This window comes from Nesoenas mayeri (genome assembly GCF_963082525.1).
Source record: "Nesoenas mayeri genome assembly, chromosome: 5".
Classification (NCBI taxonomy): Eukaryota; Metazoa; Chordata; class Aves; order Columbiformes; family Columbidae; genus Nesoenas; species Nesoenas mayeri.
In genome coordinates, this window is record NC_137548.1 from 58498514 (window position 1) to 58526439 (window position 27926).

The 27926-nt window shown below is 37.4% G+C and overlaps 1 protein-coding gene across 1 annotated transcript; it reads left to right on the forward strand.

Annotated features, from left to right (window-relative positions):
* Positions 1-354: 354 nt before the first annotated feature.
* Positions 355-22118, forward strand: CTR9 (CTR9 homolog, Paf1/RNA polymerase II complex component). Its single transcript, XM_080346179.1, has 25 exons — positions 355-459; positions 2514-2612; positions 3210-3449; positions 3947-4064; positions 4810-4899; positions 6150-6298; positions 8602-8709; positions 9157-9264; positions 9381-9617; positions 10404-10493; positions 10598-10726; positions 10831-11014; positions 12022-12110; positions 12366-12551; positions 12732-12819; positions 13069-13217; positions 15240-15356; positions 15534-15679; positions 17308-17379; positions 18585-18720; positions 19235-19381; positions 19813-19970; positions 20260-20356; positions 20706-20818; positions 21062-22118. Exons 1-25 carry the CDS (start codon positions 415-417, stop codon positions 21468-21470), a joined length of 3504 nt encoding a protein of 1167 aa, XP_080202305.1. The 5' UTR covers positions 355-414; the 3' UTR covers positions 21471-22118.
* Positions 22119-27926: the final 5808 nt, after the last annotated feature.

Below are 27926 nucleotides of genomic sequence, written 5' to 3' on the forward strand. Positions count from 1 at the left end.
GTAGTGCTCCAGTGGCGGGGACAGGGCGGGCGGCGACAGGGCGGGCGGCGACAGGGCGGGCGGGGACCGGGCGGGCGGGGACCGGGCGGGCGGGGACCGGGGCGGGGCCAGAGCCGTCGGCTCCCGCCGGTCCGTCTCCGCTCGCTGAGGGGCGCCCGCGAGGCCGCCGTTACCTCAGCAACAACGCCGCGCGCCCGCCCTCGAAGCCCTCCCGCTCCCTCACGCGCGGGCGCCAGGCGGCCCGCGAGGCTCGTGCGTCGCTGCGATTGGCTCGTTGCGCCTGAGGGGCGGAGCCGCCCCAGCTCCCCCCTCCCTTTGCCCGAGCACGTCCGGGTCAGTCGGTGTTTGTGAGGGGAAGTGCGCGCGCGGCGGCCGTTGCGTGCTCGCGGCTCGGCGGACAGCGGTGTCGCCATCATGTCGCGGGGGTCCATCGAGATCCCGCTCCGGGACACCGATGAGGCGAGTGTGGAGCTGGGAGCCGGTGGCGCGGCCTGGTCCCGGGGAGGGGGAAGGAAGGGGTCCGCTTTATGATGCGCGACGGGGCGGCGTTTGTCCCTTCCTCTCGCAGTTTGGTCCCGGGGGGCAGTGTCGCTCCCTTCCGTGAGCGGAGTGAGCTGTTGGGCTTACAGGTGTATCGCTTTTCGGAAAGAAACCCAAACCTGCGTTCTCCCGTGTCCCATGGTGAACGGCGTCTGCTCTCTGGTAGCTGTAACCTCCCTGTCCTTGCCGAGTGTCTTGAGGGGACAGCCCGGCAGCCTGGCCGGTGTCCTGCGGCTCCACACGGCTGTGAAGAAGGGGCAGCTATTCGCCCACAGTGTGTGCTTCAGGCAAATGCAAGATTGAAGACCCCCTTGGGAACAGTATCTCATCTTTAGTTTGTGCCTTGTCCAGCTAAATTCTCTCCTCAGTTAGTTAGATGCAGATTTTTCTGACCACACTGACTTGTAAAAAGCATGAATGTTCCTGTATCAGCGTAGAGACACAGACAGGCTGTCACTTGGTCCAGTCTGTAAATTACTTCAGTGTGGGTTTAGAAATGTATTTAACTTTATTTGAGGTGAACTGTGACAGGCCAAGATTAAAAAGTTTTAAGAGAAGTATTTGAAAATCTAGAGGGTATTATAAAGCTTGAAGTTAAATCATACCATAGCAGATACTAAATTAACATCTTAGTTAAATAAGGTGTTGAAACATACTGCGTATAGCTTTAAAAATGCTTTTTGTGAGCATATGTGTCCATACTCTGGCAAACTTCAATATAACTGCCATTGTGTTTTTAAGTTTCACAAAGGTACTTTGCTCTCTGTAGGTTACATGTTGGAGGATTTTTTTCTTTGTGACAAAAATGAGTATTGACACCAGTTATACTGGTTCTGCTATTGAACTTATGGCTAGGCTTACCTGAGGTTCTGAATTAATCACTACGGATTGCTATCAAATACATTATTTTCTTTCACTGGCTTTTTTAGCTTTCATATTTATTTGCTGTTTTGGTAATACATATTTGTCATTAACAACTATGATAGTTTGTAGAAGAGGGCTGCCCAAATTTTAAAACATCATTGTCTGTCAAACAGGAGGTACTGTGCAAGACAAACTCAGAACTAAAAACATCAGTGGTAGCAGAAATATTTCTGCTGCTGCCCCCCTAAGTTTTGCATAATCAAAACTGTAAGTCTTTATAAACTGGATTGCTCTAATCCAGTCTCTGGCGAAAGAGTTCCTGCATTGATAGTCAGGGTACAAGCCTGGGTACAACTACAGCTCTTCCTTGCTGTAAAATTAAATTGTAACGTAGATGACTGATGTTAAAGACAGTATGACTGAGTAGCAAGTGAACTAACAGGCACTTAAATTGTGTCCCCAAACATCCCACGGTGGGAATATCTGTTCCTTTTTCTGCATTTTTTGTATTGGAAGAGTAGATCAACATGGCAAACACTGCTTGCATTGTGAAAAGTTGTTGGTGTCATTTGCTCATGATGACTGTTGTTAATATTCAGAAAGTTAGTCTATTCTTTATAGTGTTTGCCACTTCAATAATTTCTTGATTCTTTGGGCCATAAAGATGACATTAGAAAATTTCAGGGCTCTGAAATGAATCTGAGGTATTGATTCTCTAACACCTGGTTACTTGGAGGATTTTGACTATATCCTGGATCTTTGTATTAACTGTAGGAAAAGTTTTAGAAATTCAGCAGTTTACAGCTGAACTCTGAAAATTCTGAGCCTGAAGTCTATGGTGAAAGAAGTTGAATTAGCATATCTGTTTATTCTCCCTGACTAGTATCCCAAACATTAGACTGTCTGTACTCTGCTGTTTATGAGAGACCATCGATTTTGTCTCATACAGAATAAAATACATCATCACTTTTTTCTTTGTTCATAACCTTGTTTAAACATGTAAAATTATTTACGTTTTGTGATCTTAAATGTCCACCTTGCTTTGAGTTCAGTGATAGATAACATTGTTAATGCTTTGTGAAAAGAAAATCTGTATTGTTTGTTTCTAGGTTATTGAGCTTGACTTTGATCAGTTACCTGAGGGTGATGAAGTTATAAGTATACTGAAACAGGAGCATACTCAACTGCACATATGGATTGCCTTAGCGGTTCGTATATATACAAGTTATATATTTAAATATTTTATTCAGATAATCATATAGTAATTTCCATTTCCTTACTTACATGACTTGTAATAACTGAATTCTGATTAGTAACTTAAATGAGTTATTCAGTCACTGATTCTAGGCCACATATTTCTGGTTTGACATATGCATATTAAGATTTTAAATTTATCTTTTTTTGTAAAACAATGCTGCTTGAGGCCTGCTTTCTAAGTTGTTGGTTTTTTTTTTCTTCATCCATAGTTTTTGTTTAGTGCCTTTGATTATGTGCTTCATAAAATGGAGGGGGCGGTATCTATGCTGTGGAAAGTATGGTGAAATGTGCGAAAAAAATTAAGTTCAGATGAGAAACAGTTGATTCTTTACTTATAAATAGCTGTAAGACTTGTGTTCTAATGTAAAAATAGTAGATGAGGATGGTGACAGAAAAATATTTGGCACTATCGGAATGCCTTTGTCTGATTATCTCTACATTGATCCCTATGTTCTGCAAAAAGAATCTGTGTGACACCTGAAGTACCAACTTGATATACTGCTTACTCACTGGGTTATTATTGTCTGTTAAAACTGTGTGTTTTATAGCTGGAATACTACAAACAAGGAAAAACAGAAGACTTTGTGAAGCTGTTGGAAGCTGCACGCATAGATGGTAACTTGGACTACAGAGACCATGAAAAAGATCAAATGACATGTCTGGATACTCTGGCAGCATACTATGTACAGCAGGCTCGGAAGGAGAAGAACAAAGACAACAAGAAGGAGCTCATTACACAAGCTACCTTGTTGTATACTATGGCTGACAAAATTATCATGTATGATCAGGTAAAACCAAAATATTTGTAAAAATCCATATTTGTCAATTATTTAAGTATTCTTATTTTTTAGTATACTTTCAACTTGTTTTCTGTGTGAATTCAAAAATGATTCTAAAGAAAACAAATGTTGACTCACTAAAGGGAAGACAGAAACTTCTCAGGCTTTAAAGTCTGTTATTAGTGTTGTACATGCAAGCAAAACTTAAGTATCTGAAATGTGAGCAGTGCCATCAGGAATAATTATCTCTAGCTTGAGACAGCTGATAGTTCTATGTCAGTCAACATTTGGATGTTGGGAAGGACTCATTGGTTGTTACTGTCTTGCTCGGTAATATGTGAACTTCAGATATGGATGATAAAGACTTTTTTTTTTTTTTTTTGTCCTGATATAAGAGAAATATATTAATCATAGAAAGCATATAGCGTAGCCAGTTAATTTTTCGCATAGTCTAGTCTTCATATTTTACAAAGATAAACATAGCAGAAATTCTTTTCCTTCTCTAGAATCACTTGTTGGGAAGAGCCTGCTTTTGTCTGCTTGAAGGTGATAAGATGGACCAAGCTGATGCACAATTCCATTTTGTGCTCAACCAGTCTCCAAATAACATTCCTGCCCTTCTTGGTATGAGTTTATGAGTATTTGTGTGCAAAACCAAAAAACAAACAACAAACCCAAAACAAAACAAAAAACAACCAAACAAAATCCCTCAAACAAACAAAAACGCAAACAAACAAACCAACCCCAAACCCACACCCTGGTCTCTCCAGTTGAGTTTTGGAATGAGTTATGTACTTAAGAAGAGGGTGCATATGTGAGTAGAGAGAATGAATGGGATAAAGAAGTGTGCACTTATGACCAGAAACACATGACAGAGTTTACTCTAAACTTAGCAAGTATATGTGAGTGGAAAAGATAAGAAAAAGTATAACGCTAACTAGCACCTTCTGAGACCTGTGGGCATACATCCAGTCCAACTACTTATATTTCCCTGGTGATGCCAATGAAGCTGTATAATATTTCAAAGGTGAAGATACTAGTAGTGAGGAGTCAGTGGACTGTAACACTTGCATTTTAATTTGTTTACTAATTAGTCTTAGCAAAGGTCATTCTTCTGGACCAGGAAAGAATTAAATTTCTGCAGAAGCCCATGAAAACATAAATTTAATGTGTTCTCATGTTGGATTTCTTTCATATACTTGACACCATCAAAGATAATAAAAGTTGTAGTTATCTCAGTTTTCTGTTTTTAATCGTAACTTTCAAAAATCAGCACACCACAAGTTTACCAAATAATACTTTTGAGCTTCTGACTTATAATTACTTCATTTATATGTCTAATTTATTTGTAACCAATATGTTATAACAGGTAAAGCTTGCATTTCTTTCAACAAGAAAGATTATAGAGGAGCCCTTGCCTACTACAAGAAAGCGTTGCGTACCAATCCAGGTTGCCCAGGTAAGACAAAGTTTTTGCTGTGCTGGCAAATTAACTCGAATTTTCCTAATTCAATCACGTAAGGGCTTTTTTGTGATCTATATCTGTCAAAAAAACTCCATCCCTTACTATAGAGTAGTTCAGGTGTTTGCTGACTTGAAGTGTTCCTTAGTTGTAGAGAAGGAAATCATGTTTAGGAAAAGACTTTTCATTTTTTCTAATTGTTACATTTTAAAGAGCTACTAAAAAATGAGAGGTTGCATGTAATAGAAGTTATAATTCTATGGGGATACAGGAAACTGTTCAAGACTGTTGTAGAACCTATCCATGAGGTTTTGAAGTAATGGTTAAGAAAACTATGTATTAGTATTAATAATGAAACCAGACATGAAAAAAAAATTCTGCCTATAATGCATGATGTGAGTTTTCATGGTGTCATATGATTTTCTTAATGCCAAAATCTGGGAAAGCTATCACAGCTATAAAAGCAGTGCATGTGATTTAGAGATATTACTTCAGGGTATTCGCATTAGGATCATAAATTCTCTGAAGTCTCTTGAGAGATGTGATATACTTTGTCATAACCTATCTGAAAAAGAGCTTATTACAAAGTTGATGCGTCTTTAACATAAGAATCATTGCTGCAAAAGTGGATTTAGAAATACAAACCTTTTAAACAAACATCTTTAATTTGCTCCCCTTTTTCACACACACACAAAGATTTGAAATTGCTGTGTATAAATGTCTCTGTATTCCTAGTTCACAGGCAATCTGAAAGGGCAATATGATGTGGATTCTCTGTGTTAGCTCATTTGTACAGAATCATGGAAGTTAGGGGATGATAAACAACATTTTCTTAGTAATGAATCAGTTGAGATGTCAAGCCTGTGTTTTCTGAAAGCCTATGAGTCTCCAGGGAACTTACTCTGCCTAAGAAATTTCCAGCCCTTTCATCTCGCAATTTTTAATGCCTTTCTCTATATTTTTAATACATTCCTATAAAAGTAATTTTTAATTTGTTTAGTATCAAGTCTTTTGGAGGTATAGATCAATATTCTGGGTTGTATGAAGAAATAAAGTCTTACTAATCTGTTAATGTTAGTGCTGCTGCCAAATGTGGGAGGCCGCCTTTAAAAACAGAAAATTGTTACATGGCTTGGAGGTTTTAAAGAAATATTAAAAATACTTCTTTCATGTTCATTGATGTCCAGAATGTAAAAGCCATAAAATTGAAATTTTGGGATTTTGCATGATGTCACCTTGTTCTCTAGCTGAGGTTCGGTTGGGTATGGGCCACTGCTTCGTGAAGCTGAACAAGTTGGAAAAAGCTCGCTTGGCATTCAGCAGGGCTCTCGAGCTAAATTCCAAATGCGTGGGGGCTTTGGTTGGACTGGCTGTTCTGGAGCTCAATAATAAAGAGGTGAGTGTAACTTAACAAGAATCCATACGCAGTTTACTTGTCTGAAAAAGTGAACATTTTATCCTTTGAAATGTAGTCCAGTTCTTAAAAGGGGTAATAACTTCTGTGGTTAAATAATTTTAAGTCTGTGTCGCTATTGAATGAAGTTATAGCTATGTACTTGAGCAGCACATTCTGAATAACTTGTTTCTATTGCTAAAAATCTGCAACTCTGCTTATAAAAGTCTGAGATGTGTGAATGCATATCCAATGGCTTAAAAAACTGTAAAGTGCTGATTTCAAAATCTTACTTTAATGAACAATAGTTATAATAGCCAGCCTTACTTAATCTATTATTTGTGACTCTGTGAAGGTTAATTAAATCAGTTTATACTCAGGATGCTCTGAAAATCCTCAAATACTTGGAGGTCTCACTGCAATGGCAGCTCAGTTCCAGAGCATCAGGAATTTTTGTTGTGAAAGAGCATCATTCTAACAGTAAAGTCAAGGTAAAAGGCATAGCCTGAGGAGATTAGTCCTAGGTTTTAAGGAACATAAAATATCAAACTAGTGTTAAAGTTGCAGCCAGGCCACCTCAGCATGCATGCCACATGGTAAAACAAAGAGTAAGCAAGATCAAATTGTAACTGAGCTGATGAAACTATGATAAAGTGGTGATCTGACCTCTCTGGATGTTGCATCACTAGAAAAATACATATGCTCATATAACTTAAGATAGTTAATCTATGCTAAGGAAGTTAGCAGTGGAGGGTGGCACCTTTAAGTGGTAAAAAAAACCAACCTTACATAATTGTATATTGCAAAAACTTGATATTGTGCTCTCTGTAGAACATGTAGCTCCCTAGAAAGATCTTTGGTTGGCACAGTGTGTTTGAAAATTACTTCATTTTACTAAGTCATGGGAAAAAAAGCAACCGTTAAGAGTTCCTTGAAGAATTCAGAGAAGTGTGGCCATGAGAATTTTCCTTCCTAAAACTACAGACAAAACCAAAAGTATTCTAAAGTCAAATTTTAATAAATAATTCCATAGGCAAGAAATTAATGAAACCAAGTATCGTTCTTTATTTTTTTAAGGTCTTTTGACTAAAGTGAAGGGATGAGTCCACTTGCCCTGAGCTTCAAAAAACTGTGATTTAAAGCTGACCCCCTCAAATAAATTTTTTGTTCTTGATAATATAAGAAATGTATCATCTGTGCTTTACTTCAAACTGTTTCTACAAGTTGCTCTGCAAAGTTAGTATAACATTGAAGAGTTGACATAGGGGAGGGAAAACACTTTCTCTGGGGAAAGGAATCTCTGGTTTTCTTCATCAAAGTGCTTTGGAGCTTCGAGACCTCTAACCATACAGTTATTGGATTTTACTGAAATTGGACATGAGAGTCACATTATTAGAGAACTCAGACATACACATAGTGTGATTATAAAACATTTTTGCTTTTGAAAATTAAACCAAGAATGATTTGATACCTCTTAATCAAGGTATATTGTTATACTAGGTTAGTAAAAGTAGTGCCTTTTCAAACTGAAATTGTTTTTTAGCTGCCTGTTGGACTTCATCTCATCTCAACTCATAAAACCTAATCTTTTCAATAAGATAACATTCTACTGATGATAATTGCAAAGTAAAGCAGAGATGTTACATGATGACATTTTTGGTGTTTCTGTTCAGAAATAAATACAAATTCATGGGTGTCCTAAATAAATAGCCGTTATTTTATCAGTTACAGATTTGAACTTGTATGTAAGTCAAATTGTACCCATGGAAAGCTTTCTTTAAAACTGTAATGTTTCTTTTAAAAAAGAGTAAGTTGATATAATGATATCCTATGTAAACACAGCAAGCTTCTACAATTTTTTTTAAATTAGAACTGAAATTCTAGTAGCTGTTAATTCAATATCTGGAGTTCTGGTTTAGAATTTGAACGTGAGAATATTTTAATTTTACTGTTGAAGAAGTTTTGTGAAAGATTGAAACATAAACGAAACAGGAGCTGAGAACATTGAACAATAGAAGGAAGGCTATCAGGGTGTGAGTGTGAGAAGGACACCAACACTAAGTTGTGGGGTTTTTTCCTATCAAGTCCTGCTCTTCTTTTTTTTATATGCCTTTGTGGTGGCTTTGTTTCCCTTTTTCCACCTGTATGTTGCAGGGAGAGAAAGTTAGTAGCTGAAATTGCTTTTTTCTGTGAGCCCAGCAAGGTTTTGTCAGAGTTCCTGCAGCAGTCTAGACTGAAGAAAGTTGAAGATGTTAATAAGATGCAGGTATTGAGATGTTGCTGACACCTGTCAATATTTCATTTAGGCTGATTCCATCAAGAATGGTGTTCAACTCCTCTCTAGGGCTTACACCATTGATCCCAGTAATCCAATGGTCTTGAATCACTTGGCTAATCACTTCTTCTTCAAGAAGGTAAGGGGTCTATGGAATTTTACTGTAAAATACTTAATAACCTCTGAACAGCAAGGATTTCAGTGTTAGATTCAGTCTCATTTCATCATACCAACTGGTGCCTAGTATGGAGCTAATAATCTAGATGGATGAGTGTAAAGTTTTTGACTTAAATTTTGTATAAACTTTTCTCAAGAAAGCTAAGAAAAGGTGTGCTTATTCCTTAAGTCAAAGTCATCTTTGTGTCCTGAAGGGTTGGGGTTTTTTTCCCCTCTCTCCCCCTTCCAAGCTTTAAAATATGAAACCGAGAAAAGAACAGTAAAAAAAGAACACTAAAACTGAATCTGTTGTTATTAAGTTAGTCAGTGCTATGGCTTAAGCTTTCTTGTATTTGCCAGCTATCCTTGTTTAAATAATAATCCCTTGATTGAAGACTTTGAAATTTCATTTAACTTCTCTTTTTTTCAGGACTATGGTAAAGTACAACATTTGGCTCTTCATGCTTTCCATAATACAGAAGTTGAAGCAATGCAGGCAGAGAGTTGTTATCAGCTGGCTAGGTCTTTTCATGTACAGGTAGGACAGTTTTTAAAAGCCTCCTTTGATATTACACTTAATCTGTGTTATAAAAGTTCATACAAAGCTTACTTGTGGAAACTTTACTTGCTCTTTATTTGCTTATTTTTAATTAGGAAGATTATGATCAAGCTTTCCAGTATTATTACCAGGCCACTCAGTTTGCTTCATCTTCCTTTGTACTTCCATTTTTTGGATTGGGTCAAATGTACATTTATCGAGGGGACAAAGAGAATGCATCACAATGCTTTGAAAAAGTTTTGAAAGCTTATCCTAACAATTATGAGACTATGAAAATCCTTGGATCTCTTTATGCGGCTTCAGAAGACCAGGAGAAACGGGACATTGCAAAGGTGAGTTTGCAGTAGTTTTACGTACAAGAGCGGAACTTGAGAATCAGATTTGAAATTAGACTGTACCCTAAGGTGCATAAATCTTGGGGTTACTTGGCTGTAGGTACAGAATATTTAATATTGCCTGTCATGAGAGATCCTAACTGTTTAGAGCCATGAGTCGTGGACAGAACTGAGACTCCTACTGGGCTCTGGCTAAAGCAAGTCCAGGAATTTGGAGGAGCTCCAGCCTCACGTTTGTATTTGTTACTATGAAAAATGTGGAATTCTTCCCATTTATGTTAAAATTCTCTAAACATGGGAAGTTAGCAAGTGATTTACTGAAGACAGCAAGTTAGTTAATAATTTCCAGAAAACACTTGTCTTGGCTTATCTGAAAGGATGATGTTATGTGGTGGCTTTTTAATTTTGGTTTGGGGTGGGTTTTTTTGTGGTTTGCTTTGTGGTTTTATTTCTTTGTTTTAATGAAAGGCTTTTTAAACCTAATGTTGGGCAAATAAATGCAAGAAATGTTTGACATCACTTTTCTAGCTTCTCATTTTGGTTTAGTAGTTTCTACTTTTCTAAGACTATAAGCTGGTGGTGTATTCTATTAATACAGAAAAAACAATGAAAGAAGGAAGGAAACTAAGTTGTGCAGATGTTGAAGATGTTTTCTTTTGCGTTATGGTGTATCTTTCTAGTGTTAAGCTTAATACCTTCACTCTTTCTTTTGATTTGTTTATATTTTTGTAGAGCAGTTTGTGTGTCCACAGAGAGGTATAATTATTTTGTGCTGTTTTTCAGGGACATCTAAAGAAAGTCACAGAACAATATCCTGATGATGTAGAGGCATGGATTGAACTAGCCCAAATTCTGGAACAGACTGACATACAGGTATTGTTAGTATACAGCTGGTGAATTAACGTGCGCTCTTTTCACAGGGGCATGTAGAGCTCATTCTCTTATTTCATTCATGCACTTTTTCTTTCTTTGTAAAGGGTGCACTGTCAGCCTATGGTACAGCCACACGAATTCTGCAAGAGAAAGTACAGGCTGATGTCCCACCAGAGATTTTGAATAATGTGGGTGCTCTGCACTTCAGGCTGGGAAACCTAGGAGAAGCGAAGGTATGTAATTACTCCAAGTCTGAATTGAATTTCTTGATCACTCTGAAGTTTTTCTGTAAGAATATTCTGGAGTGCCTCATTCCTGTTTTCTTTTTGTACTTCAGAAATATTTTTTGGCATCACTGGATCGTGCAAAAGCAGAAGCTGAACATGATGAGCATTATTACAATGCTATCTCTGTAACAACGTCCTATAACCTTGCCAGACTATATGAGGCGATGTGTGAATTTCATGAAGCGGAAAAGCTGTATAAAAACATTTTAAGAGAACATCCTAATTATGTTGATTGTAAGAAACATTTGGTATTTTAGTTCCATGGTCCTCCTTATAATACCAAAAATCTTCCCATTATAGTATCTTCTGGTCTCCTTATGTCTGTCTTCACTTCTTTTCTTTTAGATTTGGGGCCTGCTTTCCTACCCACTATTTTCCCTATATATATATATTTTTAAGGCCTGCATCATCATTATAGTCCAGTCTTCAGGTTTAAGCCATCTAATTATTGGTATAATCATACTGTACTCAAAAAATCTAGTGAAATTAGCTTATCTAGACATGCATGTGTTTACTCACTTGTTCCCCACTCCCACCAAAGCCTTAGCAGCTTGGCTCTCACGTATATTCAAGGCCATCCACCTGATGTGCCCAGGCTGTGCAGTTCTGTGTATGAGGTGGAAACAGAGACCTTTTGGGAGAGGCACTTTGGCCTTTCTCCAGGGAAGAAAGGCTTATGAGGGTGTCAGCACAACTTCTATGGCACGTGCTGTTTTTTTTTTTCTTCTCACTCTGCTCATTTCTTGTCCCCAGGTAGCTGACTTGTGTTTGCTGCAGAGGCGAGGTGGTAGCCCTTGCTCAGCAAGCTGCAGCACACAGAATGCCCCAGCCTCGTCTATAGCCTTTTCCCTGCTTGTTTTCCACTGTCACCTGCTAACTGATACTCTTCCCAAAGCTTGTGGAGGTGGGAGGGATGTCTAAAGCAGAGGGAGGAGAATTATGTAGCTCATGTATCCTTTTTTCTTTGAGGTTTCTCAATTATCTTTAACTTAAGAAACCAATTATAAACATTTTTATTACTTTCACTGTATCTGCAATTTCTGTGTCACCACTGTGGATGGATGTTCCTCTTCCCATGGTGTGTCTCATTGTGAATAGAATATGAAAGACGTCTTAATGTTTGCTGTCCTTAACAGATCAAGAGAAAGATTGCTTTTGAAATTCATGCATGAACAATATTTTCTTTGTTTGAGATGACTTGAACCTGTTTCCTGATTTTTATTTTCTGCATTCATTTTTAGGCTACTTGCGCTTGGGAGCTATGGCTAGAGATAAAGGAAATTTTTATGAGGCTTCTGATTGGTTTAAAGAAGCGCTTCAGATAAATCAGGTTTGTAAACCTTTAAGTATTCAAAGTTAAAACACGTAACTTAAAACTTTATTTTCATTTTGTTGCATTTTTATTTTGTTCACATAAACTAAAGGAAGAAGAGTGCACTACTGTAATTTACTTTCCATGTATGGTGTTTTTGTTGGTTTGTTTTACTATGGAATTCTATCTAAGAAAAATAGCATTTTATACTTGAAAAAGTAACTATGCAAGGGAAAATGATGCTTTTGCAACTTATAGTGAATTTTTATTTAGGACCATCCAGATGCCTGGTCTCTGATTGGCAATCTTCATTTGGCTAAACAAGAGTGGGGGCCAGGACAGAAGAAATTTGAAAGAATATTGAAACAGCCCTCCACACAAAATGATACTTACTCTATGCTAGCTCTTGGAAATGTCTGGTTGCAGACTCTACATCAGCCCACAAGAGACAGAGAAAAGGTAATGGATGTCTGTCCTCCCTGTGTGTGGTTTTATTTGTTTAATTTTTGTATGCTTTTAGCTACTCAGAGCCCTTTCTTGATGCCAATTTGGCATCTTAAAGTCCATTAAACTGCTGGGTAGATCTTTTAATACCCCACTACAGAAGTGAGTGATGAATTGGGATACTTCTTTCTGCAGGAGAAGCGTCATCAAGACCGTGCGTTAGCAATCTACAAGCAAGTACTCAGAAATGATCCAAAAAACTTGTATGCTGCTAATGGCATAGGTAAATATGGGACACTAAGTTTCCTTCGGAGCTGATGATATTCTTATATTTCATTCTTTAATATAGAATTGGTTTTGCAGGGCCTGAACACTATGTAGTGGAGCACAGGAAAGAATAGCTTTCACATGACAGCTATGTCACTTAGTTTTTAATGGGGAACTTTGTTCAGGCAATATTTTGTTTTCTTTGGTAGGAATACATAGCACATGAACCTGGAAGCTTACACTGTACATATTACTTTCCCCTTAGGAGCTGTCTTGGCACATAAAGGATATTTCCGTGAAGCTCGTGATGTTTTTGCCCAAGTGAGAGAGGCAACAGCAGATATCAGTGATGTGTGGCTGAATTTGGCACATATCTACGTAGAACAGAAACAATACATCAGTGCTGTGCAGATGGTAACATCTCTAAATTGAACTACGTAATATGTTGGGTTAGATGATTTCTGGATGTTTCTCAACTGTCATAGGAGCTCTGCTAGTTTCTGATTAATGTTTTAACAAGTTATAGGACTATTTCTAGCATGCTGTTGGCTGTCACATCTAGATTTAAAAACAAACTGCCAAATAAAAGTAAGGTGTAACAAAGCACCTACCAACATGTACACCTTTTTTTTGTAGTAGAGTTAAAACATGATTTGGTTAGAATTTTGGTCTCAGAATTAATCTTTAGTCAGAGAGGTTTCAGTCAGTGTACTTACTGTATATGATTTACATTCAGATGTTACCAAAGTAAGTAAATGCAATTTGCTGCTGCAATTTTTTTTAATAGCAACGCTTCCTGTATTTGTTCTTGCAAGTGATTGCATGAGTAACAGTTGGGGTGGTCTGAAAAGCTGACTGTGCCATAATTTCTTTTACCACAGTTAACATTGTAAGCTAATTCATGTTGGGATAAATCTGTTGAGGTCATCTAGTTCAACCTGCTTACACAAGCTATCTTCAAGTATCAACCTATTCCAACTAAATTGACTCAATTAGCTGATCAAGAGCATACAAGTAAGCTTAAAATAAAGTATGTTTCACAGGACAGAAGCTCAGAACAAACTTGTTTTGTTAAGATTGAGTCCACATAGAGGCTCAAAAATAATTAAATCAGAGCTATTCTGAAGCTTTTTGGATGGTTATAAGGAAGAGGTAGTGGGCCTTTCTTACCTGATCAAGACCTCAGTAGTTGCCATTTTCCAGTGAACTGCTGTGAAAAAGCTTTAGTAACACTATCAGATTCACTCTGTTGTGTTTGAATGGGGTCTGTTGTCTTCTTAACATCTTATTTGTTTATATTGACAAAAAAGCCTAATGAAAATCTAATTTGAGCAATATTTGAAGCAGTGAATTACGAGTGGGAAACTGGGTGTCACTTCTTACCTACTGATTCGTAAGAAAAATATTATACTCATTTGCTAACATATTTAAGCAAGGCTGTTAGTAGAAATGTGTCTATTTACTGAGGTGTTTTGTTATTCCCTGGGTTCTACTATGCAGTTCGTACAAGTCACAGTCTGAAATATGCTATATTGGACTCAGAGGGTACAGATTGAATGTAATGGCATAGCTTAGTGCAGCCACAACAATTATTCTTTTGAGTTCTTTACCTTAAAGCATACAAAACTGAGGCAGACTTAAGCTAAGTACAAAATCTTTGACTGTAAAGGTGAGTGAAAATTGAGTGCTCACAACACAGCGCGATGCGAGAGTAGTAACTTCAGGCATTAAAGTTCAGGGCGGTTTCTGTATTTGAGCTGGAAATAAAAGTTACTTTGTATTTCTTATTATTTTGGGGATGTAGAAAGGGTGAATGATTCCTTGAGAAAAAGCGTATGTCAAACAAAAAGCACTAGTTACTGAAAAGGATAGGTTTCATAACTGTTTGAAGCTTTAATTCTAGAAGCACAGAACCCATTGTAACAAGTTGTCTTTTGTGTTTTACAACAACTGGGTATGCCTTGGCATACCAAGTTATTCAGCTAGGTGGACAGAACATAGTTGATGTTGAGTTATCTGAAAGGTGTGGATTTTTTTTAACTAATTGCATCAAATGGACAGAATGACTACAAGAAATATATTTCAATTTGTAAAATATCTTGTATGAATAGATATTTTTTTTTTCCTCCATACTGTCGAGAAGAATTCAGTGCTCTTAAAATGAGTCATATTTATTGGAGTTTGTTACAATAGATGGTACTTGCAAAGTATTCTATTGGATTTTAAGACCTACAGAGCCTCCTGAACTGCTGCCAGTTTCCAGAAAAATCTGGTTCTTGCTATGGAATAGCAGAAAGAGTTTTCTGATCAGTGAAGAGGACGTGACATGTGGCATGACACACTTTAGAAAACAAAAGGCATTGGCTAGAGTTAGTTAAACAAAATAACTAACCATTGTCTTAATTTGTTTTGTTTTTTTTTTTTTCTCTCTCCCAGTATGAAAACTGCCTCAGAAAGTTCTATAAGCATCAAAATACTGAAGTATTGTTATATTTGGCCCGGGCACTGTTCAAATGTGGCAAATTACAGGAATGCAAACAAACTTTGTTAAAGGTATGCAAATAAAACATCTTATATCACAGAATAAAATTAATGTAAGTTGATGCATGTTTGTATCTCTTGAAATTCAATAGGCTGGGATTGAAATAATGGTGCATTTTTTCTGTATGTTGCTTCAGTATACTTTTTTTATTGTGTAGCATATCTTAAAAACATGCTTTTTATTTACAGGCCCGGCATGTAGCACCAAGTGATACAGTCCTTATGTTTAATGTGGCTTTAGTGCTACAAAGACTTGCTACCTCTGTGCTGAAAGATGAAAAAAGCAATCTAAAGGAGGTGCTTAATGCTGTGAAAGAACTGGAGCTAGCCCACAGGTGAAGATGATTTCTTTCTAATCATTATAATCCATTTTATTGTTCCTTTACAGTAAATTTGCAGTACAGGTCACAAATCTGGCTAGAAGAGCAATCATGTCCTATGAAAGACTGTATGTGATTCTAGAGTTTCTAGTAGGAAAACAAAATTGGGCTTGACAAAACTACTTACTCAGATGTTGCTCCAGAGCCAGTTTTGTTTGGCCAGGTGGCCAATATGTATTTCTCAAAGGGTTTTGTGTTACTGTGACCAAGATGCTCTATTTCCTGGAAGACCATAGTTGAAAAATATGTTGAAATTTATTCTACAATTTAATACTCTTTTTGATTATTTATTTCAAAACAACGTATAAGGCTCAAAAGCAAATCTATTTATATTAGTCTAGTTAATGACCGGTAGTCCTTGAAAACTCATTTTGCCCTCCTGTTGGCAAGTAAAGCCTAACTACTCTCATGGCTTAAGAACAGAAGCAGTTTCTTAAGTGCATTTCAGATCTTTTAATTCTCTTAAAAACCAAAACAAAATCAAAAAACCACAAACAAATAACAACAACAGAAAACAACAAACAAACAAACAAAAAACCAACAAAACACCACAACAACAAACTTCTGGGCAGAAAACAATGAGATTAATCTGATGTAATTGTCACTGTCTTTGAACAGAAAGTTTTCAGGCATTTATTGTGTTCCTACGTACTGCTGGTGTAGCTGGTGCTCGCTTTATGCATTCCTGACTCTGCTGTTATGTTGAGGACAGACATTGCCTCTCAGTAATTTTGTCAAGTAAATCAAGCCTTTCATACAAGCAAGCATTTCGCAAATCTAATGGTTTACATAATGTAAACTAAACATTTGAACACAAACTCTAACTTAAATTCAGTTAGAAGCTTTTTATTTATTGTCTTGAGAAAGCTGCATGAAAGCCTTTAGTTTGTATCTATTAACCACAAATTCAGATGTGTGGAGAATTTTTGAAAAATATTATATGTAATGAAAAACTTGAGCAAGGAGTTACTTTCTTCATATGCACAAGAATTTGAGTTCAATCTAGCACAAACACACCTCCTTTAAAGTGCCTCTGGAATACGAGAAGAAACTGGCTACCTTGGAAGTTAGAAAGTCATTTTCATTTAAATGAGTTGAAGAAACTGCTTTCAAAACACTGATCATCATAGCTTACCCATTCACTCAAAGGTGTGTTGTATTCACAAGGACCTGTTAACCAAGTTCAAGGAGGCTGTTCTGGAAGGACTTTTTAAAAAAGTTTTCCTTCCCTATGTTGGTTCCAAGCACTTAAGCTGTGACAGATAAGGAATGAATCTACTGGGCTCAACAATGTCCTCATTCCTAGGAGCAAGTAAATGAAAGCTGAGAACTCTCTTTAGAATTTTTCTGGGTTTTTGTTCTGCTCTAGAGTAGTTTTAGAATGTTTTAAATTTGGAGAACTCTGAATGTACTTTAATACTGTTGTATTAGAAAGGGCTGCACATAGAGAAAATCGGTGAGGTTTCCTCATCTGTTGAGTTTTATAGGATTGTAATTCAGGAGTAAATGCTTTGTTTTAAATTACAATAAATATATAAGCAATGCTGTATTTGCTTAGTTTTGTTTGTTGTTTTTTCCTTCAGGTACTTCAGTTACTTGAGTAAAGTAGGTGATAAGATGAGATTTGACTTGGCACTTGCTGCTACGGAAGCGAGGTAAAAAAAAATAATAATTAAAAAAAGATATAACAAATCATTCAGCCAGATACCAAGTAGAATATTTTTGTCTTTTTTTTTTTTCATACTAAAACTTGATTCTAAAATTTCAACTGACTGAGAACAGTAAAAATACAACTGCAGGGTTACTCCCTACCACTGTTTCATTATTTCCCCTTCTTTGCTTTGTAATGTTTTTGTGTAGTCTAAAGCTCTCAACATGCAGTGTCTGCCATTAGTGGGAGCCTGCAAAACTTTAGATATTTTAATGGTAAAATTTTTATCAGTGAGAGTGCAGTGATGTTTATTTAAACATCTCTAGCTCTCATTGGTTTGACTTTAAACATAATAATCTAAAAACAGCTTTGCTTTCGTGGAGAAGTTTGGAGGTAGTTCCTGGGTGAATAACATGGATAAGTTATTGAAACATGAAAAACTTTTGTTTTGCAAAGTCTAGTCTGCTTTAATTTTTGCTCAGGGTAATGAATTTGTACACAAGCCTATTCAAGTCCATATCCTTGTAAGCTTATGTCTTGGTTTTTCACTCAATATACCCTGTGTTTCTTTTATTGTGCATTCTTCTAAGATTTTCATAGCCGTGTACATATAACATTTGTTGACCATCATGCACTGTACATCTTAAATGGGTATCATTAAAACACTTTGTACATAGAAGAAAATTTTAGTATTACAAGAAATACCATTGTAACATTAGATAGGAGGATATTGAAAGTGCCTTGTTTTAATATTTCATGAGACTTGAACACTTTATGCAATCTTAACTCTTACACAATAGGATTTTTTTAAGACAGAATTTCTACCTGCCTTTCTGATTAGGTTTGCTAGTATAGTGTTATTAAATACAAGTTCTTATTAACCAAACTTCTGAAGCTGACCAAATTAGTCGGGATGTTTCCTTTTATGTTCATATGGGATTTTTTTGCTATATGAATTGGCTAAGTTTTAAGTGTGAAGCAATATGTTCTGAAATTGTATGTTACAATTTAAAGATAAATTAGCTTCCTGCAAAGTGCTTAGAGTTTATTCAAATATCTGTACTACTCTATAATTCTAATTTGCTATTTCAAGTAGCTTTTTTTCTCTGGTGATATGAACATAGTGTCGTGATGCATGCCCTCTATGAAACTGTTTCTTCTTGTGTGTGCCTGCCACCTTCCTTTACTTGAAAATGTTGCACGTTACAGGCAGTGCTCCGACTTGCTCAGTCAAGCCCAGTATCATGTGGCTCGGGCACGCAAGCAGGATGAAGAAGAGAGGGAGCTGCGTGCGAAGCAAGAGCAAGAAAAGGAGCTGCTTCGCCAAAAACTACTTAAAGAACAGGTTTTATTCTGTTACATTCTGTGTACTATGTTTAAGTAAAAGCATATTTTATTTTTAAAAAATATACCTATCAACAATATATATGCTTCTATTGCTCTGTGGCGATACCTGATGTTACTGATAAAATGTCTAGTAGTTTTTCTTACTTATAGTAAGTGCTAGCAGCAAATGTTATAGCTAACAGGTTATGCTCACTCTTTCTTCCCCATAGCCTCAGAAACAGATCTTATTTTGATAGTGAAATAAAAGGGTGCCCCAGAAGGTCTGCTGTCAAATGTCTGTGCTGACAGGCTGGATGAGGAAGCACTTGGTGCAACCGTTCTTTTGGACTTTTCCTGCTCTAGCATAGGCTTGTAGAAAATTTGGGTTTTGCCATGCAGACCTTCTGCTATGACATAGACTGTCAAAAGTCAGTTCTCCAGTTTTGCGTTAGCAAATAATTTCTACACCTGTGATGGTAATCACTGCAATGCTGCAAATACAATAGTGATGGTTAGTTTTCTTTCTGTTTCAGGAAGAGAAGCGCCTAAGAGAAAAAGAAGAACAGAAGAAACTTCTGGAACAAAGAGCTCAATATGTGGAGAAAACCAAGAATATTCTGATGTTCACTGGTGAAGTAGAAGGATCAAAGGAGAAAAAGCGTGGTGGCGGTGGAGGCAGGGTAAAACAGAATATATATATATATTTTTAAATCTCCTTTATTTGCCCCTTTTGATTTATGGTCTCTTGCAGTAGCACAGGTTTTTAATTCCAAGCTGCTAGATTCCACTGAGTGAAATTGCACAGGTTTAATACTCAAATGTAGTAATTGGAAGCTCATGCTTTGAAGTTCCAAGCACTGTGGCATCACTAAAATCTATTCTATTCAATTGTTAAAATAACAGAAGAAGATTGTTTTCTTATATGCAAATTTGGAATCAGTTTCTTAATGACATAAATCCAGAGATTATGGGAAAGTTGGCACACGAATGTCTGAATATTTATATTTTTAAAATGTGTTCAGATGAAGTCTCTACTATGAATGGTTTTCTGGTAGCTTTTTAACTGGAAGGTGAATAATAAGCTGTATTGTGGGACTTTTATTTATTATAGCGTTCCAAAAAGGGAGCAGGGGAATTTGATGAATTTGTCAACGATGACAGTGATGAAGATCTGCCTGTGTCTAGAAAGAAAAAGAAGAGGAAGGGCAGTGGCAGTGAACAAGATGGGGAAGAAGAGGAGGGTGAGAGAAAGAAGAAGAAGAGGAGGAGGTAACTGAAACTTTAATGTTAGACTTCCTTGAGAAATGGTGTGGCTTTTGTATTTATTCTTATGCAGTCTTTCATAATGATTTAAAAAATGAACTGTTATTAAGAGGTCACTTGATTATTTTTTATTTACACATGTACATTGTAAGACTTAAACAGCCAATTTGCAAAAGAAGTAATGCTTGATCAACCAGACATTTCTTGAGACTGATTTTTTTTTTTTTCGTGTGGAGAGATTTTTCTTTTTGGTGATGTTATGCTTTACATCATATAAAATTTGTTTCTGTTCAAGACCCCAGAAGGCAGATGAGGGAAGTGATGATGAAGAACATGAGAATGGTCCAAGACCTAAAAAGCGACGTCCACCCAAAGCAGAGAAAAAGAAGGCTGTAAGTTGAACCCTGAATAACTGCATCACTTTCTAAATATGCATTTGGACTTCAGTGTTAACCTGGTCAAGTGAGATTTATTAATGTTGAAAATTACAAAAAAAAGCCATGTAGCAAACTGCCTTTGAGCTTATTTGTGTCCTCCTCTGTTGCTATAGCTGCTTTAAGGATGCAAAGCATATTTCTGAAGCCATCTAGAAATAAGTGGTGTTAAATGGAAAATTTTGATACAATGACTTAAGAACAACTGTTAAAAGCACATCTGTTTTTCTGAGTATTTTTCTACATTTGGGCACTATGCTTTAACCAGCCACATGAACAAGCAACCCTTTATTTTTTCCTTGTACAGCCCAAACCAGAACGTCTGCCTCCTTCAATGAAAGGAAAGATCAAATCAAAAGCCATCATTTCATCAAGTGATGATTCTTCTGATGAGGATAAACTCAAAATTGCTGATGATGGGTAAGAACTTTCATTAACTTTGTATATACCAAAGTTTAAACACGTGCTTTCAAGAGAAACTGCGATGTTGATAATAATGAGATAATAAGAAGCCTTTCAGTGTAGGCACAACATCGCTTTCCACTGCAAATTAATTGCATTCATTCTGATAACACTGGCATTACTCAAGTCTTGGTGTCTCATTTTATTTTTAAGCTAAAGATAGCATCCTTTAATACTGGATTTCTTTTCTTTTCCCTGCAGACATGCTAGGAATAGCAACAGTGATTCAGATGATGGGGAACAGCAACACAGTAAACGCATTGTTTCTGATAGTGATTCTGATAACAGAAACAAATCTGGTAGTGAGGCCGGTAGTCCCAGGAGGTCCAGTGTCCACCAATCTGAGGAAGATTCTGACAGTGACAGATCGGCCAGAAAAAGGAGGCGCTCAGATTCAGAGCAGTCTGACAATGAGTCTGTACAGTCGGGGAGAAGCCGTTCCGGTGGTTCAGAAAATGAATCTCGCCCAGCGTCTCGCAGTGCTGACTCAGACAGAGATTCCGAGAGAGGATCTGACAATGAGGGTTCTGGCAGAGGATCTGGTAATGAATCTGAACCAGAAGGATCCAATGATGAGGGGTCCGAAGGTGGTTCAGATGACAGCGATTAGATCTAAGTTACAGACCATCTTTTTAAAATGCTCATGTAAATATATTTCAGTTATAGGGAAAATCCAATTTTTATATTTGAGAACTGTGATTAAAAAAAACCAACCTTAATGTTTTAGTAAACCCTTGTGAGACCTTCCTGTGATTCTTTCTATTAGCAACTAATGGATGTCTCTCTATATTGGCTTATGGTGTATTCTTAAATTGAAACTGCTGTAGATGAAGAACAGAATCCCTGTACTATAATAAGCACACCAAGGATGTGGAATGCATGTAAAAACTGTGGAACATAAAATCTCTGTTTAGGTGGTTCCAGTGTGGCTAAAACTGTGTGTTCTGTGCTTACACATGCATAGATGGATCTTAAAATCCGACCAAATGAAATGAAGAGCTGTGGATATTTATCTTTTTCCTCATTCTGAAAAAAAAGGTCAGTAGGGGAAGGTTTTTCTTACTTTCTATTAAAGAATACATTTGCCATGATGAAACTCCTTATGTTTCTGAGAGTTTGTTCTTTTGCTTCTCTTTTTGTGTTAAATCAGGTGAAAAGATGCAGATACCAAGAAACTTTATAAAGTTATGAAATAGTTGAAATATTTAAATTGGCAGGTAAAAAAAAATAGAGAGCTCCATATTACATGAGAAAGGTAAAGGTGCCAGTGTCATAATAAACTGTTCCTGCTTATTTGCTTGGAGTGATTCATTTTGCCCCTTAAAAGGTAGAAGCAGAAAATCTGAAAATGTCAAATTTGAAAAAGGAATGTGTTTTAAACAAGTAGTCTTTATTTTAGCTTAAGTACATGACTTCTGGAATTAATGCCATTTATATAATGTATTCAGGAACAACAATGACAAATTGCTGTGTTATAGACTACAGTGAATCTGATTTCTCCCTGCAGTTCTGAAAAATATGAGTCTCTTGCAGCAGTCCAAACATTATCTTTTTTCTAACTTTTTTTGTTGTTCATCAAGTCCTATTTTAAGCATTCGCTAAGAGAAGATTATGTAGATCTGGGTAGTGTATTGCTACTGTTTTTAATAGACTGTATAGCCTGAAGTACGTTGCTTTGCTTTTAGAAGGTCTGGGTTGTCACTACTGATAGTTCACTTCAAGTGCTAACTGAAGTTAAGTTTCCCATGCTGCTATTTCTGGTTTGCTGCAAGCATTAGCTGTTCTCATTGTGTATGTTTTTTTCATGTGTTTATGGGCCGTTGGTAACCATAGCAGACAAAGCAGAATGTAGAAGAGTTGAGACGTCTCTTTTCAAGGCTCAGTTTGGTATCAGGTTTCTATATGTGGCCTTACCTAAAATTTGCATACTTGCTAACATTCAGAATAGAACAACAGTTATCATGCTTGTTGGATTAGAGCAAAACCAAATCTTAACTCACTCTTCTTGTTGATGTAGTCACTTAGGTGGAAGATTTGCGACAGTCCAAGACTAGCTAGATAGCTTTGAGAACATGCACTTGAGGAAGACTTGTGGCCATCGTAGGAAATGCTGTTCCTATCAAGAGAGTCATGGCCAGGGAAGCAGTGGATAGATGGACTGTGTATGCTTGATGTCACACCGCTTCACTTATGAAGCTATGAAGTACGAAGTGTGAGGAAATTAACGCAGCCAGGGAGAATTAATACAAGAAAAGTGAAACAACTGGAGCACTGGCAGCAATGGCAAGTATGAGAGTAAACCAACTGTTAACAATAGGGAGGAAAAAGAAAACGTACAGCACTTACTATGAGATCTTAGACACTTTTTTCTACCTTAAATACATTTCCACTATCATAGCCTTCTGTATCATGTTATTAATTGTATCTGTCTTATAAAAGGACTCAAGGTTTTGGTTTGGTGCTGTACGTAGCAAAATGTATTTCCTGTAGTTAAAAGGTAGCCCTTTATCTAAGGTGCTGAGTAAGTCTTTAGATCTAACATCCAGTTGGAGAGAAATTTTTCAGTAAGCGTAAAATAAAACAGATTTCCATACGTCTCTTATCTGAGGACTAAGTGCATTTTTTGAGCTTTCCGGAGTCAGAGAGGAGGCTTATATGACTTCAAAGGGCTTGAAATGCATGATATATGAGGCCAATCAGCAGGGAAAGGAAGGTGATGGGATGCTTTTGCTTCTCTGTTTTCCTGCTTTTACTGAGCAAAAGGGAGGGAAAAAACCCAAGAGTCAACTTTATTTTTTTTTTCTTCTCTTTGATTAGGAGGGTTAATGGAACAACTAACGTTATATAAAAAGTCACATATTGCTGTAATTGGAGAGAAAGCTGTGTGTTTAATTTATATTTTCTAATGCTTGTTTTTTGAAAGTGCAGTGGTGGAGTAATGTTGCCGTCATTCTCTCTTGGCAGCATTCCTTGCCTTCTGAAATAGGTGGTTGGCTTGCAGCTATTAAATGCCTTTATTTATAGCATTAATCTATTCCAGAATACAATACAGGGAGTTAGAAGTGTAATACAGCATTGCTACAGGAGTGTTTTATTCCTGGTTTCTATTATGCATCCACTAACAAGTTACACGACTGTATGAAAAGCGTTTCCTATTGCGCTTTGTTGTAGCTTAGCATTTTGCTCTCATGTGAGCACATCTTCTCTAGAATGCAGTAGAAAAGGATTGTGTAGAGTTTGCTGTTAGCAAGTAGTTGATTTAAAAAAATAAATCCTGAAATTTGTAGACTAGGCCCTTCACAGAACAAATGATTCAAATATAACTTCAAAAAAGTGTCTGAGTAGTTGTGTGGTTTAGGTTTGGGTTTTTTTGTGTTGTTTTGTGTTTGTTTGTTTTTAACCCACCTGCTCAAGATTTTCTCTCTCAGGAACTTTTCCAGGCCAGTACTTGGTGGGAAGGAGTAGCTGTCTCTGCTGAATAACAAGACATCTGTGTATAAATTGATTCATTCTCTTTCTGAATGTCGGCTTCTGCTGATTTAACTCTGAAAACAGGAGTAGTCTGTCCACATAGAAGCAAGATGCAGGAATATATTTGGGAATGTGCTGTCGTGGAATGCTTTCCACAAGGCAAGACTGTGGTAGGAGAGCTACAGCTAACATTGTAGCAGTTCTTCTTAAACCGAAAGGCCTCTTTCTTAGAATAAGCTGCTTTCTGTGTTAAATATTTCACTGCCATTTGTTGTAGCAAGGTCTTTCCCTCTGGCACAAATTGAAACTGTTACATTAGGAGTTGATTAAAACTGTGGACCTCTTATATCAACACTTCCAAGCTTTCTGAAACAAGTTTCCTCCCCAGTCGGTTTTGTGCAGTTTCTTTTCTCTTACAATATAGTGGTCTACTTGGTGGATAGTAGCAGCTAGCTTAGAGGAAATGAGTCTTGAATTCAGAAGTTACCTGGAAAAATTACTGGAACGGCAGTGTTCTTCTCAGCTACTAGTACTTACTGCTCTCCTGATGAGTCTTTTATTATTTAGCTAAACACTGTAGTTTTTCTACAGAAGAGAATTTGAATTGCAGACAGAATCTAAGGGAATAGCAAATATGTTAATACTTAGGAGAGAAATTCAAAGTAAGTATACTGAAAATGCATAGTATTTCTATCCTGTCTGTGAATTTCAGTTCCACACATCCACTTAAACTTTGTGCGGTGCGGTGTGTACTAGAAATACCTGAAAAAGGTTGTTTGTGATTTGGTTTTTTTTGTTTTCAGTCTTAGCAGAAACTACAGCAGGTACAGTTCAGTTGTACACTCATGCAGCACATAATATTTTTTTCCTTTGGTCCTTAATCTAGAGACGTTAAGAATGCTCATCATAGTCATGTTCTTCTTTGAATTTTTATTGTATTGTCAGGGCAGACTTGCCCCTCTGGGTTGTTATCTTCCCCTTTTTAATTCTTCCTTTACCTTTTGGCAAAAACTCCTCTTCAACCTCTTCTCTGCAACCTCCAGAGCTTGGACTGGCTAAGTAGTTGGCCTGCAGACGATGTCATATTGCCACACTTGATCAAGTTTACTTTTTTCTTATAGCTCCATTTGAAATGATGCATGCTTAAGAGTCCATATTGCTGCTTCTAAATACTGTTCATCTTTATCTTATGCATGTCCCTGTATTTGACTGTTTGGAGATGCCCCCAACGTTGTTGTGGTGTCACTTGAACTCCTGATGTTGTGTTTAGCTCATGAGCATACAAGAGTCTCATACCTTCCCGCTCATTCCTTGTTGGTTAAAATACAAATACCCAGCTTTAGCTGAACAAATGGTTTCTGTGTAGCACCGTGAAGTGAGTGTCACATGGCAGTGACTTCAGTGATGTTTTCTGTTGCCTTAAAAGTGTCCAAACAATGCTCTGGCTCTTCAAAGGTTTTTGAAGTTGAGAAACTGCTCTCTTGCCTCTCTTTAAGGCTGTGCAAATACCATATGCTGATTGCAATAGCTAAGTGTTCTCAGGCATGTCAAGGAATGGGTCCACTCTGGTTTTTAGGGCTCAGATCATTGGCGTCCTGTCAGAGGTGCAGTTTACTGGTCACACGATACCTTCAGTGACAACATACAGTCTGGAACATTCTGGCTTAGACCTATTTTCAAATGCACAAGTGACTTTCACTTTCACAGAGCTAGTAGTAGAGAACTTAATCTTTGCTAGCTGCTCATTCTGTAACAATAGGACAGAGGAGGTTGTAGTTTAAGGATCTCTTTTAATGCTATATTCCCTCTGGCTGTTTCCACAAATCTATTCAAATAAAATTGTCTTCGTTGTCTTCTCACCTTTGCATCCAGAGGTTCTGGCCATACAGGCAAGAGGCTGCTTTTAGAAGAACTCTGTCAAGCAGAAGCAATATACTGTAATAAATACCAGTCTTGACTTCCCTTGCCTTGGTGACAGGTTACTACCAGTTTTGAAGATACAGCAGAGAATATGAAACATCTCTTCATCCATCTCCACTCTTTCAAGACATAACTCTGTTTTGTTCCAGCTTTCAATAGAGTTTGAACTGCTTTGAACTAGCTGTGCTGTCTGTGTCTGCCATGCTGTACTAAATTGTTTAGTACATGTCCCATTCTCATGGGAGTCTGTCTAAGCAAAAGGTAACATTCTTTTGTCTTGTGGAGAGCTGTCCTGGACCAGCTGGGGAGGAAGAATTATTGTCAGCAGCCTGAAAAGGAAAGAGGAATTATGTCTCTTTTGGGTTTGCAGGACATAAGCATATTCATGCACAAATTCAAGTTGGTGATTTTAGTTCACATAAGCTTGACTTTCCAGAGACACATTTTTAACCTCTAGTGTACCCATTTCTAAATTTGACCAAGGACATACTTGCTAAGAATACTTGCACATAATAGTGAGTACAGACTGCTTCTGGGGTGTATTTGTCTGCTTTGGATGATGCCCTAACAGAGGTACTCAGCTTGTTCACACTCCTGATGAGCTCCAAGAAGTTGGAATTTAACTCCCAGTGTCAGAGCTTACTTCTGGTCAGATCTTCTCTCTTTCAGATCATTATCACTTAGCTAAGTTTCTATTAAATGCTCCTTGTAGATGAAGACTGTGCTGGTTACACAGTAAAAAGCATTTCCCTAGTTCTATATACGTGGAAGTCCTGGGTTTTCCTCTTTGTATTCATTCAGACTGGTCCCTCACATCTCCCTGCATCTGTTGTGTTTTGTGGTCACTGTATCAGGGGAATCAATGTGTACTTGTAGGCACCCTGACCCTCAGTGTGTTAGGCACCCCTGACTTAGTGTGTTCACTGTTTCTTTCTTCAGTCTGTCTGCTGGTCACGGTTTGTGCAACACAAGAGCTTAACAGGATATAAGTAATTAGGTGTTGCCATATAACAAAATGATGTTACTGGAAGGGACAGGGAAATAAACAAAAAGAAACATGGATCAGATTAGTGCTTAAAATAGATACATTGTTTATGGTCTTGTTACTTAATTACTTACATCTACAATGAAAATGCCCTTTAATGTGTTCATATTTCTGACTTGGTCTTCTGGTTTGGCTTTCTTTTGCTCTCTACTCACTTGTTCATAATTAATGCCCAGAGGTATTTACTTTGCCCATGAGTGTTTCAATTTCTGTTGTCTTTAAACAGTACAGGGAAAAGAACATTTTTTCAGTGCCTGTGCAAGAGCTATTGATCTATTCAGCTGTAAATCCAGATAATGAAAATTGTAACAGCAAAATCAAGCAAAATATACACTAAAAACCAGGAAAAAAAATCGCAAAAGACGTCACCTAGAGACAGAAAATCATTCACACGCATAAGAACAGCACTCCATGGTTGCAGTTGCAGAGGTACTTTCTTGTATAAGCAGCAGCATTATCAGTGGAGTTACATGCATTCCAAGTGGAAAGTTTGAATGGACTGCGTGGCAAAAACCGTGCCTTAACCACCTCTCCCAGGTGCCATTGTGTATCTACACTGTGGGTCTAAGCTGATTTGTCCAGTTTAGTCAAATAATGCTGTGATCCCAGAAGAACCCAAGGCTCACATCG